This window comes from Euprymna scolopes, chromosome 11, assembly GCF_053919585.1.
Source record: "Euprymna scolopes isolate OS-2025 chromosome 11, ASM5391958v1, whole genome shotgun sequence".
Lineage (NCBI taxonomy): Eukaryota > Metazoa > Mollusca > Cephalopoda > Sepiida > Sepiolidae > Euprymna > Euprymna scolopes.
Genome location: NC_136492.1, coordinates 89,992,862 through 90,008,483, shown reverse-complemented (window position 1 = coordinate 90,008,483; position 15,622 = coordinate 89,992,862). Strand labels below are relative to the sequence as shown.

Here is a 15,622-nt window from a genome sequence, read left to right as displayed (position 1 = left end):
CGTTCACTTTTCACTTTGGGAATTGCACAGGCACCTGCTCCACCCTGTACTCCAATGCTATCACTAAGGTAACAAAACTTCTGGACAGCAGCAATAGCTTCACAATCCAAATATACTTTGTCCATGTCTGAGTTTGCATCTTTCTCCATTGTCTGACTCTTTCTTGCACACAAAACTGGTTATCCTCTCTAAACCTACTTGTAATTCCATTGTTTAGAGAGGAGGGGTGACAACTTTTGTTCAATTAACTGTATACAATGACTCTTTTACAATAAGCTCGTCTGAGCTCCAATCTATGGTCCCACCTCGCCAAACTTTCACGAGAAACACTTGTCTAGCTGAAAACACTATCAATAATTTCCCCTACTCTTTATCAATGCCTAAACCTAAACGCAGATTCCATGAACAGTTTCTTTCTTAGAACTGCATGCCTATGGAACTGTCTTCTGTTTTCCTGTTTTCCAGCTGACTACAATATGGTCGCCTTCAAGTTCAACGTAAACAAGTTCTTGATAGGCTGTTCCCTTTAAGTAATCCAATTTACCAAATTTCAACTACTAACGATTACTACAATATTGTCCCATTGACTACTGTACACTATTTCACCCTTATCCTCGAGTGGCCCCTGGGCCTTGATAAGTGGTAATGCCAATTAAAAAAAAACAGTAGGTAAATTAGATAAGATGAGCCAGCAGTTTTGTTTCAAGTTCAGGAATCTGTACACATTTTATGCTTTATCACTTAAGAATAAATCTTCTTTGAAAATGATGTAATATTTCTTGTGGTTGTGCTAGTTAGACATTTTTTTTTTTTTTTTTTTTTTTTACTGTTTGGTTTAATCATTATCCCCCTCCCCTACACACACACACACACACACACACACACACACACACACACACACACACACACACACCTCCCACGTGTCTTCAGTCTGCTATGCAATTCAATGATATTCAGTTAATTGCTTTTTCTCTATTCTTAAGTATCTTCTCAGAAACCCCCCTTTTAAACTAAGTCACATAAAAGCAGTTTGTTCTAAAAATAAAACCTGCAAATATGAAAAATTGCATTCTTTCGTCGTTTATTTATTTTTCCTGAAGAGATCCTCTTTATTTGGCATCCCCGATACTCATTGGTTGAAAAATAGTCCAATTGCTATAAAAGCACTTTTTTTTTCTTGTTTTCTTTTTTAATTTTTGCTTAGTGTACACGCTCCTTTAAAAAACGACAGGAATGAAATTATCTTTCGTCAGTGTATTAAAGAATTGGTAAAGTTATAAGTAATAAAAAAGGAAAAGGAAAAAAAAATGTCTCAAACTTGAAAGTTTAAAAAAAGAAAATGGTAAAAAAAAATTTTTTTTTTTTTTTTTTAGTATAAAAAAGCAGAAAGAAAAAAAAAAAAGAAACTTCCTATGGAAAACATTGTTTCACTGTATCACAACTCTTCAGTGTGACTAGACCAGCACTCATCCCAAGCCGGGACAGGAATCAACAACTATTGAGCCGATAGTCAGTAGCTCTACCCAACATGCCACGGCGACAATATCTAACAATGCTTCATGAAAACATTGATCACCACTCCTACAGTGCTCCACTTTTTATTTACAAAGAACTTTGCATTACGTTAAGATACTAGCACACAATATCATTATCAAGATTGTTCAGCCCAAGAATGAGGGGCTTTTATATAGTCATCCACGTCCACTGTTTCGCTGTATCTAAGCTCTTCAGTGTGGCTAGACTAACAACCATCCCAAAATAAGGGAAATGAGTGGAGGATTACTACTATATATATATATATATATATATATATCATATTAACTATTAACTAATATATTTAAAATATTTGAATCTAACCAATAATGATGCAGATTGGACACATATATAAATATTATGTCTTTAGATTCTGTGAAAAATTTTAACTTTTGATTGAAACTTATTAGAATGTTTTGTTAACACACTGATTTCTATAACTCCAAAGCATTGATTTGTAAGATCAGCTATTAACTAAAAATGAATACAAATAAATCGATAAAGTTTTAATTACTGTTTGTACTTCAATTAGTAACATTTGACATCATAGTTAGGGTGTTCATTATTGGGCTTAGCGATTGGCGTTCAATACTGTCATGTCAAAGACTCCAAAAAAAAAAAAATAGTACTTGATGCCCCTGTGCTAAACACTCAGCATTATAATGTGAGAAACAAGGATGAGTGGAATCATTCTGAGAAAAGAGTGCCCCCCCTCCGACTTACATCTCGGTGTAGTACCTAATTAAAAGGAACCTTGGAGTTGCCCTTGACTATGGGCGACCATCGATTTTTTTTGTTTTTCATATGCATTTTGATTTGATTTATTCCACCTTCAATCTTTTTCTAAACAATTTCAAAGGATAAACATAAATTGGAGAGATTTTTTTCAATATTTCTGTGAAGATTTTGTTTTCGTGAATATAAAATGCCCCTCCTCCAATTTTTCTTTCTTTTAACTATTTCACTGAGTTTCCTCTGTATTTGTCTTCTGTACAATATTGATTCTTACTGGGATTAAAATAAATCAAAACCTTCTAAATCTTTGTTGTATTTTCTTTTTTTTTTGTTTTGTGCGTTTTTTTTTTTTTTTTTTTTTTTTTTTTTTTTTCAAAAATGTCAGTGTGCGCAAAGTGAAAAGCCATTGAACAATGTACCATGTTCTTTGACACTGTTCTCCCAGGTTTTTCTCCCTTTCTATAGATACTACTGAACCAGCAAACACTTCTTTTTAAGCTGATTTCTTTATCATTGCTATTCTAAAAGAAGAAAGGGTAAATTAAAGAGTTGGAGGGGGGGGTTGTTAATTGGAAAATTTCAATACATCATCTGAATAACCAGTTGTTTACATCCATGTTAGTCTGCTATTTTAGTCGACATTGTTCCCTGTTACAGCATCTGCAGGGCGTATGATTGAATGGCCAGCTGCCTTTGCTAGCATCTCTAGGTTATTATAGAACAAGAATGAAATCGGTATTAAATAAGGAATCTAGATCGTATTGTTTCTTATTCATCATTAATCCTTATTCAAATCATTTGCCAATGATATAATAAAATAGATTGTGTTCCCTGGAATCTGAGTGACAATAAATCCTCACTGATTTTCAGTACTCTTTGCTTCTTTCGGTCACTGATGCAGATTAGTTTGCGTTTTTCGACCAGTGTCTGCAATTTAGTTATTGCTGTTAACAACCGTTGGTTTCTTTGGAATCTGGGTGACAAGAAGTCTCCTCAGGATTTTAGTCCTTCCCCTAACCTTCCAATGGAGATCTGAGTATTGCTTTCCATTTTTGGTTTTTTCACCTTTTAAGATTCTTCACAATCATTTTCTGTGGCTTCAGCCGATGTTCATGCTACTTTATCGTATTGATTTTTTTATTTTTTTTTATTTTATTTATTGATTTGTTTGGGTTGTTATCTTATTTGTTTTCTTATCTTGTTTATTGATTTGTTTGTTTTAGTTTGCTGTTATTGAGAAGTAGGGTTAAATCTTTTAGGTTTTTTTTTTAACGTGAATTTTTTTTTATAATTAATTTCAGATAATAAAATATCCGTTATCAGAGAAAAGAGAAATGATGTCATGATTTTTCAAAAATTTTGATTTCTCAAAATGCTTTTAAAATCTTTTGCCAAATTTCATTACACTATGATGACCTCTAAAAAAAAAAAAAAAAAAAAAATTTCGAATTAAAGATGTTCTCCACATTACGTCATGTGACTACATCCTGACTACCACCAGAATAACATGAGCCACGGTCATTTCTCATTACAAGAGAAAAGACTTTCATTGATAATGGATATTTGTCTATCTAAAATTAATAAAAAATGTCAAGTTTAATGAAATATTTGCATCTTAAACCTGGTTTCAGAAATATTTAGTCTGCTTGTTCAAAATTTCAAATTTCTTAAAAATATGCTTCTAAAAGTTTTTGCCAAATTTGATTTTTGGTTTATTTGATGTTTTTGTTTTGTTTCCTTTGATATCTTTTGTTTGCTTTCATAAAAAATGATTATTAGCATTTTGAAATTATTTCTGCTTTTTATGAAAAAAAAATCAATTTTTGTTTTATTTATTTTTTTATTTCAGAGCTTTGTTTGATTATGATCCTACAAAAGATAGTGGACTGCCAAGTAAAGGACTGGCGTTCAAATATGGGGATATTTTGCATGTAACTAATGCTAGCGATGATGAATGGTGGCAAGCCAGGCGCATCACCCCGGAAGGAGAAGAAGAAGGAATGGGGATAATTCCCAGTAAGAGAAGGTCAGTTGAAACAAAATTTGCTTTCCTTTTTTTTTTTTTCCAACACTTTCAACGTTCATATTTAAACATCTTTTTACTTTTAATTTTGTTGGTAGCGAATCTCTGCAATAAAATAATGCAAAATAAAATGTATTCTCTGACTAACAAGTTTAAATCTTACTGTAATATTGTAAAATTTACCTTGTAGATTCTCACACTTCGATTATCAGTGATGAACTGGTTTCACTGAATATTTCAGGTTTCAAATCATCAGAGCCATTGCACCAGCAACCCAAGAACTTTTCAAAATAAAATCTCTACTCACCCAATAGTTGTGCTATGCATCACATAAACATTACAAACTAAATGGCCTGACAGAAAAACACAGGTTATATAAACATTCGGCACTAGCCAATGAAAATTCTTCAAGCAATCCCACTTCTGATTACTTCCCTGAGTATAGAATTTTTTTTTTTTTTTTCTAGAAGTAAAGTGTAGTATCTTCAGTCAATTAAGGAGAAATACTTCTAGAATGAGACAATCTTTACTTTGGTTCCAATCCAGAGTGGCCCTTTTTGAGAAGCTGGATTCCCCACCTCTCCATTAAAAGTTAACATTGTGTTTAACTCTGCCCTTGTGGGGAGGCAAATAAATAGGGACCTGAATTAGTGAAGCACTCGTTCTAAGTCAATGTGCTATAACTTTCCCATTTTTAACAGGCTAAAAAGTTGCGTGTTTTGTATTGCTGCATTGTTTGTTTTTTATGTACATAGTTTTTTTTGTACATAGTTTTTTTTTTGTACATAGTTTTTTTTCTATTTTCATAAGTTTAACATCTACCTTACCCTGGACAGATGGTGATTTTGGCTAGAACAAAGCTAGTATTTGTTCTAGCCAGTCTTAGGATGTCATTTTCCCAGCCATTATCTCCTTCTTTGATATGGGGGTATTGCCTATCGCCTGAGGCACCTTCATGAGGAATACTGATCATGACTAATTTTGCATCCGTCCATAGTACCTCTCCTTTAGGGAAGCTAAATTCATCAGTATAAACTGACCTTGTGTCTAATTCTGCCATGAATAGAGTATTTACTTGGTTTTACTGTACTTAAAATAAAGTAAATTCAGGACATGTTTTACATTGTTATATTATTTGTCTCTGTGTTGTTAATTTTTTTTTTTTTTTTTTTTTTGCTATCGGCACCAAGACATTCAGGCCACCCTATAGCAGATGAAATAAAGCTCCGTTGTAATGCCTAACAACACATGCATTGTAGATTTTTTGACATTTCAGACCTTGTATCGGTTTACTCATCTTAAGATTTATTTATAACTGTAAATTCACATTGCATAACAACATAAACTCCTTTGAACCAGTAAAGTTTTCCATTTAAATAATTCTCATGTAAACTTTTTAAAAATTATCCGGTTCAGAAAAAAAAAAAAAAATGACTGATTTCAGAAATCAGTTTAATACTAAAAAGGTGTTTAAAATTTTCTAAGTTCAATTCCTGAGCCATTGCTAAATGTATCATACTGATTTTGATACTCGCAAATTTTTTAATCTAACTTCCTCATGATATTCTCACATTTTGGCCATTGTAACCTTCGATCTTCTTCAGACATGTCTTGGTAAACTTTGGAATCTTTTTGCTAAAATTGGAAATTCAAATTCCATATCGATTCTTGAGTTTGACAAGATGCACTTGAAGAAAGTTCAAGGTTACATTGGTCACAAGGTTGTGAGTTTAATATTCAAAATAAAAAGAGTCGTCCCAATAACTGAAATAATAAAACCTAATATTTGGTTTGCTTTTATATTGTCTGCATATGACAAATTGTATTATTATTTATGTATAAATATAATTAATTTGAATTAATGCTGAACTTTGAAAATGAAATTCCACATCGATTTTTGAGTTTGACAAGATACACTTGAAGAAAGTTCAAGGTTACATTGGTCAAAAGGTTGTGGGTTTAATATTCAAAATAAAAACAATCGTCCCAATAACTGAAATGATAAAACCTAATATTTGGTTTACTTTTATAGTCTCTATACATGAGAAATTTCTATTGTTATTTATGTATGAATTTGAATTTTCTTTTGTTACATCAGAGAAATATTTTACTTTTTATAACATTGCAAACAAACTTGTTGAAATGAGTTTTTTTTCTTGATAACTTTTTCTTTTTTCCTCTAGAGTTGAACGGAAGGAACGAGCACGATTGAAGATTGTCAAGTTTACTGGCAAAGGGAATGATAAGGTGAAGTTTTTTTTTTTTTTTTTTTTTTTTTTAATCTAAAATTGAAATTGAAATCTTCTTTAATCGTTTTGTATTAAGTTTGACTCTTGTATTACATAATTCACCAATTTCCAATTTTTTCCCCCCAGAGGTTAAATCTATATTAGCAATATACATGAAATAAATGAAATTGCTCAAAATGTCTCAATGGCAGATATAGAAAGAGCTTGTATATAGTTTATTTTTTATGAAGTAAGTTTACCTTCCTCTATATAGTGTGGTTCACTTAAAAGTAGCTTGAATATTAGTCAAGAATGTAAGAATGAGGCAGGTTTTTCATTGTGTATTTGTTTGAGATTGTTTGCATACATATTAAATGAGACAAACAACATCAAAGCATCTTGGATCAGAAAGCAATCTATCCAGCATATGACAGACAGAAAAAACAAACAAACAGAATAAATGGCTTGCTACGTTCAGATATGAAGATGCATGTCATCAAGTGACAATCATTGACTCTCGTTTCAATAAACAAAGGTCAAGCCCCTCAATTTTTTTTTTGATGGGGTACATATACTTCATGCTGAGGCAATTAATTTGTTCGATTTTCTCCAATTTGAAGTTTGCCTGTTCAAAAATGAACACATGATCTTAGCTTTGGTGAACCTGATATTGGGATAAAAGAGTTTTTTTATTTCTAAATATATAAATGGAAATCACTCTAAACAAGGCATGAAGCCACTTGATGTAAGAAGCTAACTCTTAACTGTGATTCCTTTTGCATACGTTGCTGTGATTGATTCTAATGGCTTTCAGTGTTTTAAAAATCTTTTTGGAATGCAGACTCGATTGATTTTTACTAGTCTATTCGCTGGGGTCAGCAGTCTTTTCGAGCCATCACTTGTTCAAAGTTTTTAGGGAATCTGTACTCACCACTATTAGCTTTCTGAGATTGGATTATTTTTAAGAAGGCCATTCTGTAAAAGAATGCTTGTTTGTGTGGTGGTGTTGATAGTGGGTGATAATCTGCCTCCCCACCACCACTGCCACCACTGCCTTTTATGTTTCAGCTGTTAAAACATGACAATATCGGCTGAATGATTTGATATGCATGAAGGTCCATTATTTCACTGATAAAATCAATTCTCATAGCTAAACCATGACAAATTAGTCACCAGCTGATCGATATGCAAATGATCCCAGTTTTAAAATGTTTTATCGACATATTTGCTCCTAAATTTGTATTTCTACATAAACTCTTTTTCTTCTATTATTCCAGGCAGCAGCAGCTAATGAAAAAAGGAAAAAGAATTTTTCATTTTCTAGAAAGTTCCCATTTATGAAGAGCAAGGACCATAGTGGTAGTGAAGATGTTAGTGCTGATGAACGTAAGTAAAACAACCTCCTTTTTTTTTTTTTTTTTTTTTTTTTTTTTTTCTCCTTACTCCCTTAAAAATGGCTGACCACATATGGAAACCATCTACTTTTCTGGAACAAAATAAATTATAGAGAAAAATGGTGGAGAGTAAAACGACTCGAAGAAGCAGTGTATATGCTGGACGATGATCACCTAAGCAGACCTAGTATAAAATTTAACTCGTTACTAAAACCGTTAATTAGAAATAGATAAAGTCACAATTAATATATAAATATATTAGCAGGGAAACCCCACCTTGCCCAGGATTGAATGATCAACAAATGTTTCACACCCCCATATTTTTGATATCATCGAAATCTATGAAATCGTCTATTTTTCAATGAAACCAAATCTATGAAATCGTCTATTTTTCAATGAAACCAAGTCTATGCCTGCTCTAGTTAGAGACCCATCGTGGTGCACCGGGAGGAAGCTTCACATGTCTCCCCGCAGTGAATGAGTCCATAATGCATTGTAGTTTACATTGCACTGTAGAGAACTCACTAATGATTTTATAAAATTATTTTCATATATAATGGCTTGAATTAAAGTTTAAAATGCAAAAGTATTATGGTTCCATTGTTCTCTAAACAGAAACATTCATTTCAACACAATTTTGTCATATCAAAGAACCTACTTTTGATTATATATGCCTGGTCTTTCTGCTTGTGTGATGATAATGGTTTGAGTAAAAGTTTAAAATGCAAAAGTCAAGTATCATGGTTCAATTGTGTTTTAAACAGAAACGTTTATTTCAAATGCGTCTAAGTCATATCAAAAACACCTACTGTTGATTTTATATGTTGGACCTATCTGCTTGTGTAGTAATAAAACTTCATAAATGCACTTGTGATATTCGGCTATATAAGGTGTCAACTTTGAAAATTGCTGTTTCATTCTTTCATTGGATTTTTTTATTTATTATTATTATCAAAGACATCCCGATTCAAAACCTATCTAAGAATGCTGCCAGGCAGATAAAATACCTTTGTGTGAATTTTGTAAAAATTGGCTCAGCTGTTGTGGAATCTATAGAGAACAAACTCACATACATACTATTTCTTTTATATAATAGGTGTGTGTGTGTGTATATATATATATATATATATGGATAAATAATTACTGATAAGTAGTAAGATTGCACATCTAAAATCAAATTATTTCCTTAATTTAATTCTGGGTGGACTTTTCAACAACTTGTGATTCAGGCCAAGATCATAGTGTAGTATCTGTTCTGGTACTACACATCACTTTTCTGTCCATGGTCAATGGAGGATAAACCCTTTATGACTGAGACAATTTTTATTTTTGTTCTTATCCAGAGTGCCCCTTTTTGAAAAGCTGGATTTTCCCCACATTAAAATCTGACCTTGTATCTAACTCTGCCCTCGTAGGGAGGCAAGTAAATAGGAACTTGTGATTGTTATAGACTGTAAATTAAAAGGAAATTATCTCCCTCTTCTCACACAACACACACGATGGCCAAACAAAGAAGTCAGTGAGTGCCCCCTCCCCACTAACTTAAAACGAGTTTCTTGGTTTCCTTGCGAGCACATCAATCTTAAGATTCAAACACTAATTATCACTCAGCACTTATCATAACAGTAGAAAATCACTTGTTATTGTTTAACATATTACAAAATGATTTTCAATTCTAATTCAGAATTATTAAAAATAAATAAAATTTGAAAAATTGTATTGTGTAACATACCCGTGATAAAATGAAAGTATTATATTCTAAAAATCACGTAAATCATGTGGTTTTATTTCATACAGAAAATCATGTTTAAGCAATTAATGTGGATTGCAACATAAAAGTAAAACTGTTTCATAAATTTATATGATTTATGGAATATAATATTTTTGTTTAGTCACAGGTATACATTGTGATACAGATTTTTATTTTTTATATAGGGGAAATTCTGAACAAGAACCTAATTTTTCATATGCAAATAAATCAAGGTCATATTCTCTTCTGTTAAGATTATCCTTTGCCATTCTCTATGTTGACCTTCAACATGTATTGCTAGAGATCAAATGAAACCTAGTCAATCTTGATTATCTCCCTTGCTTTGTTTCATGAAAACTGATATGCATTTAAGAATTTTTTTTAGTTTTGATAAATTTTATTACATTTATGCACTTATTCTCATCAAATCCAAAATTAATATTTCTTCATGCATTTGATAAATCCCTTATTTTATCGAATGATTTTGCTATTAAGTTCTATATGTTCAATAATTAAAAAAATTGGCATAAGTCTGGAAATACTTAGTTTCCAATTTATAGGCAATTAAAGCAAGTACTAATCAACATTCTTTATTGTAAATATCGAATATGTACAATGTATGAAATGTCCTGTTATTTCTACATATAGAAAAGATAAACATTATCCCTGTGGCAGGATCACGGGTAAAAAAATATGGTTGGATGTTGTGTTTACACGTACACCAACAAAACCAAAAAAAAAAAAAAAATGACATTAAAAAAAATAAAAAATTCACAGGGGTTCAGAAAGAAGATCAAAGCAACATGTTCTGCAGTGGCTTATTTGATAACCAACATGGGAGACCTTGCCGCATTCTGTGAATGTACGTCCTTATGTCAGGTAACCGAACACAACAAACGAAATAAATGTGATCAGCACAAACTATATAACATAGTGCATATGAGCATGTGGGAAAATAGCAGCAGCAAAGGATGGCTGGCTTGCGAAGAGATTAGCAGTAGTAGCCAAAAAATGCACATATGCAAATTACGAAGTGTGCATGAGAAGAAAAAAATAATGCACCATGCTCATGGCAGAAAGAAAATCAATGTCGAAGAAAATAGACGCATGCAGTCGGAGAAGCAAGAGACTTTTGTAAGTGGTGTTGAAACAGGAGAGTAACTGTAATAAAAACTTTTGTTAAAAAAAAAAAAAAAAATACATGCCGACTTGGATTCTTATTTGTTTCTTTTGTTTGTTTGTGCCTGTGATGTCACGTTACAACTGGAAATCACACAAGGGAAGAAATGGATCGCAAAGGAAATTAGACTAGTAATTATTGTGACCTTGAAGGGCCGATAATAATTCAAACAAGCCTGTGAGTGTATTTACAGATGTACGGAATAGTAGGTTACAGAAAGTCTGCATCTGATACTGTGGCTATGACTACCATGACACTTCATCATAAATTTAGTTTCTGGAATAAGGTAGATCAGCATCTCACCATAATAGTAATGAACAATGAGGCTCATTTACACATATAGAACTTAATCTGACCATATGCCATCAATTTTCCAAATATAGTGTCTATATATATATATATATATATATATATATATATATATATATATATATATATATATATACTTACAATACCTTTAACTTTATTTAATGTTTTTCTTTTTTCTTTCATTTTTAATTGCTTTGGATCTTGGGCAAAACAGAAGGTAAGCATTTCTGTTTAATCTTCCAATCAATTGATTCCTTTTCTCCTTTTTGCACTCTGCGGTGTAAAGAAAATGAATTCCTTTGTTTAGAAACTGAGTATTCTTTATTCTTCAGAAGTTAGCGATTCTTTACTATTAGTCACAACTGAAAATCGCGTTTCAAATAAAAAATACTTTGATGTACTTATATGTCACGCTGAATTAAGTAACCAACTATCAATAATTTCCCCCACTCTTTATCTGTGCCTAAATGTAGATTCCATGAACAAAGCTTCTTTCTTAGAACTGCACGCCACTGGAACTCTGTTTAGTTGTCCTGTTTTCCAACTGGCTACAATATGGTCTTCTTCAAGTCCAACATAAACAAATTCTTGATGAGCATCCCCTTAAGTAATCCAATTTACCAAATTTCCACTATTAACGAGAACTAAGACATTTTCTCATTGACTACTGTACACTCATTAACAATTATCTTCAAGTGGCCTCCGGCCTTGATAAGTGGTAACTTCTTTGTATAAAAAAAAATTTTTTTTTTAAATAACCAAAAATTATTTTAAAAAATGAACAAGTAGAAGATGAATTACAAGTAAAAATCAATTTTATCATGAATTGCAATTTCATTGTATTGCATCATTCATTTTTACTTGTTTAAATGAATGAAAGACTTATCTCTTCTAATTCTGCTGTTATCAATGGTGATTCAAGAAAATACAATAAGATCAATGTTTATTGGTCCCCTGACAAAGGAAGGATTGGACCTAGTAATTCAGATTGCTAGAACAGATTTTCCAGGATAACTCTGCTTGCACCCCCTAGGGGGATTATAGGCATAAAAGTGTCCCAAAATCGTTTGTTCACACTTTTCTCAATGACCATGACTTGGATTTTTTTTTTTAATTTTGCACAAACATTAGTCATGGTGAAAGCAAATGTTTTGCTCATGAGAAGGACCTCATATGCTCAGCTTGTTTTTAATAAAAAATTTCTATGCAATCATTTTTCTAATATTTGGTTATTTTATTTGTTTCAGCATGATTCCTAAGTACATCAAAGTGTTTTTTTACTTAAAATGTAATTTTCACTAGTGACTAATAGTAAAGAAGCATGATAATTGATTTGACAGCTTTTTTTTCGTTTTGAGACTGGCAAAGTAAGGTAGATAGTTATTTTATTTTTAGATTTCTTTTCAACAATTGATTTTATGTTTATCAAACTTATTTTGCAATTTTTATTTTGGATCAATTTCTCTTAATAAAAATATTTTTCATCATTTTAAATTAAATTTATGTGTAAAACTGATCTTTCCACTCTGAATGGTTGAGTTCATAAAAGGCACCAACGGTACTGATTTAGGGCCCTAAAGTAAATGTTTGTTGTATTTTCTTCTACATTTTATTTTTGTTCTTTCATTGTTTCTTAACACAAAAGTTGGCATTAGTGTACTTTAGCTGACTGAAAGTATTTCTTTGATTTCATCTTGGAAGAGTTATAGTAGCAAAAAGAGGACGCAATCCATTTCAAAATAAATAATTTGTTAAAATTCACAAATAAAATATAACATTCGGTTTAGAATATTATGAAATTAATTTTTTTTATATAACCGTGTTTTAAGAACATCTAATTATTTACATGTAAAATACAATAATCGAATTAGAATATTTTAAAATGTTTGCAAATTTTTTTTTTTTTCTTACAGTAACATTATTTGCAAAAATTGAATGATTTTTTTTTCTTTGAAATAAAATCTTTAATCAAATAAGTCTTAAGAATTGTAATAATCATTTTAGAATATTTTGATATGAAAAATATTAAATTTTGGATTGTCTCCTCTTTTAGCAAAAATGAAAACAAAAAAATACTTGTGATTAGCTGAAGTGCACTAGTGTCAAGCAAATTGTTGAAATCTTTGATTTGAGTTATCTCCCTTAGTTCGCCAGCCTAAAATATATAAAAGGGCCGTTGTTTTAAAGTTATTCTGACTCTGAGAAATCAGAGGAGATTGTCATTCCCTGCCATCCAATCCCACCCCATTTCATTCCTGTACATTTTCTTAATATTGATTACACATTTTTCTTTTCTTTCTTAAATGTAATTCATTTGATTGAATCTTGTGTTTATCTATAAATGAAAAATCAATAAAGAAAATGACTGATTTCTTAATATTTGCTTGATTGAATTTGTTCTCTAATCAACAAATTTGAATGCATTCTTTTTACCTCAATTACCTGATGAAAACAAAAACTAACCCAGTTTATTATTTTCTCCTCTTTTGTTGCATGCAGAAGGCGACTATCCTGGCCAAGGTTTCTATTCTATGTTTTTAGTATTGTTTTGCTACATTGCTTTAGATGGTGGTGGTGTCTTACCATTTCTGCTGCCTGCTTACTTCGATTTAACTTCACATTATTATTATAATATACAATTCAACATAAGCAACTTGGTTCACCTGTCAAAATATAATAGTTTAAAAAAAAAATGCTTTAATATGATTAACTTATTAATATTTATAATGTTGTATATTAGTGATGTTTTTTTTTTCTTGTATTTTTTTAATTTTCACCATTTTAATGTATCTATTTTATAATTTATTTGAAATTATGTTTATGTAAACTAATATACAAAAAGTAACTAAAAAGTTTAAATAGTCTTAAAATTGCTACTTTATTGAAAACTCGTGGCAATGGTTTTGAAGTATCTTATAGAATTTCATTTAATCTATTAAGTTACAGGCTACCTAAATTTTTTTTATTCTTGAGTTAAAACTTTATGTAATGACTAGGACTATGACAACAGCATATTCTTTTCCTTGTTTTAATTCTCAGGTATATATCCATTGATATCTTATGTTTTTTTTATATAGAGTGATTAAAAAACAATGAAAGGAATATGCTGTTGTCATACAGCTAAATACCTAAAAGACGGAGGCTTAAAACCTTTTATTTTTTTGATAGGTTATCATTAGGGCTAGGACAACAGCATATTCTTTTTATTGTTTTGATTCTCAAGTTTGTATTCATTGATATTTTATATGCTTTTATATAAAGTGATGTGGTTGTCGGATATATACTGGAGAGTCAAAACAATGAAAAGAATATGCTGTTGTCATAGCCCTTGTAATGACTAGAATAGAGATTGAAAGGAAAAAGTTATTTAGTTTATTTAGAAACCGATATATTGACTTTCCTATAAATAGGATACTTTGGTTTTATAGTTTCATACATATGATTTTGTAATTTTGTACATAAGATTTTATAATTTTGTAAGGATATATTTAAAGTTTTAAATGGGTTATGCCCTTAGACCATGCTTCGTGATGTATTTGAAATTTTGGAAACACTTCCATTGTCTTCAATAAATTTTACATGAAAATACACTTTACTGTAGGGAACACACAAGCATCACCCATGTACATATAGATATTGAGTTTATATATATATATATATATATATATATATATATATATATGATAAATTAAGTTCAAATATATTTAGCATAAACTAAAAACCAATATTTTTTCAGAAGTACTTAATGTGTATAGAGCTTTTATAGATGAAATTATATAACCATTTTAAGTTCTCTATGTGGATTGGTCAATGTTTCAACATTTTCATGCCAGTGTCAGAAAATAATGCAAAATCTTTATTTTTATTTTATTTATATTTAAAATCATTATATAACTAAGATTCTTTTGGAGGCCTGATGACTACATGAAAGTGTCAAAACGTTGGTCGATCCACATACACACCTTACAATGTAGACTCCTTACAATGTTTATATAATTTCATATATATTATCCACTTGCTGAAATTTTTCCTCTGAACCAAAATGTGGCAAAAGGCGGAAATCTTTTTTTCTTATTAAGCATGTTATTTTACAGTGTTTCTTTATTATGGATTACAAATTGCATGTTCGTTTTCTGCTCGGATATTTCTTCTATTTATGTGTCTTTTGAAAACGTGGTCTATTTCAGGCTCTGTGAATGTTGCAATATCTCATATCATCTCACCTGCTAAAATGTTTAAACAGTGCAGCATGACACTGCTTTGTGACATTACGGTTTGCTGCCACGTCAATTTCTTACTTTTGTTATCTTTTTTTGTACTTTAGTCATGTCCATTGTGTTTTTATACTACACTAGTGGAATGACCGTCTCAGGAAGGGTAGTCTGATAAATAAATGTACTACTTTTTATGTCTCTTAATGAAGATTAAAATTCAAATATGTATACTACTAAACTTCATGTCTAGAATCTT

At 30.8% G+C, this 15,622-nt stretch overlaps 1 protein-coding gene across 23 annotated transcripts in view; it reads left to right on the top strand.

Annotated features, from left to right (window-relative positions):
* Positions 1 to 15,622, top strand: part of LOC145287959 (disks large homolog 1-like) — a 909,452-nt gene that overhangs the window by 864,762 nt on the left and 29,068 nt on the right. For all 23 annotated transcript variants that reach the window (XM_080135923.1, XM_080135919.1, XM_080135921.1 and 20 more), the window contains 3 exons: positions 4,118 to 4,294; positions 6,475 to 6,538; positions 7,797 to 7,905. In XM_080135923.1, the coding sequence (XP_079992049.1) occupies positions 4,118 to 4,294; positions 6,475 to 6,538; positions 7,797 to 7,905 (350 nt within the window). The remainder of the gene's footprint in view (positions 1 to 4,117; positions 4,295 to 6,474; positions 6,539 to 7,796; positions 7,906 to 15,622) is intronic.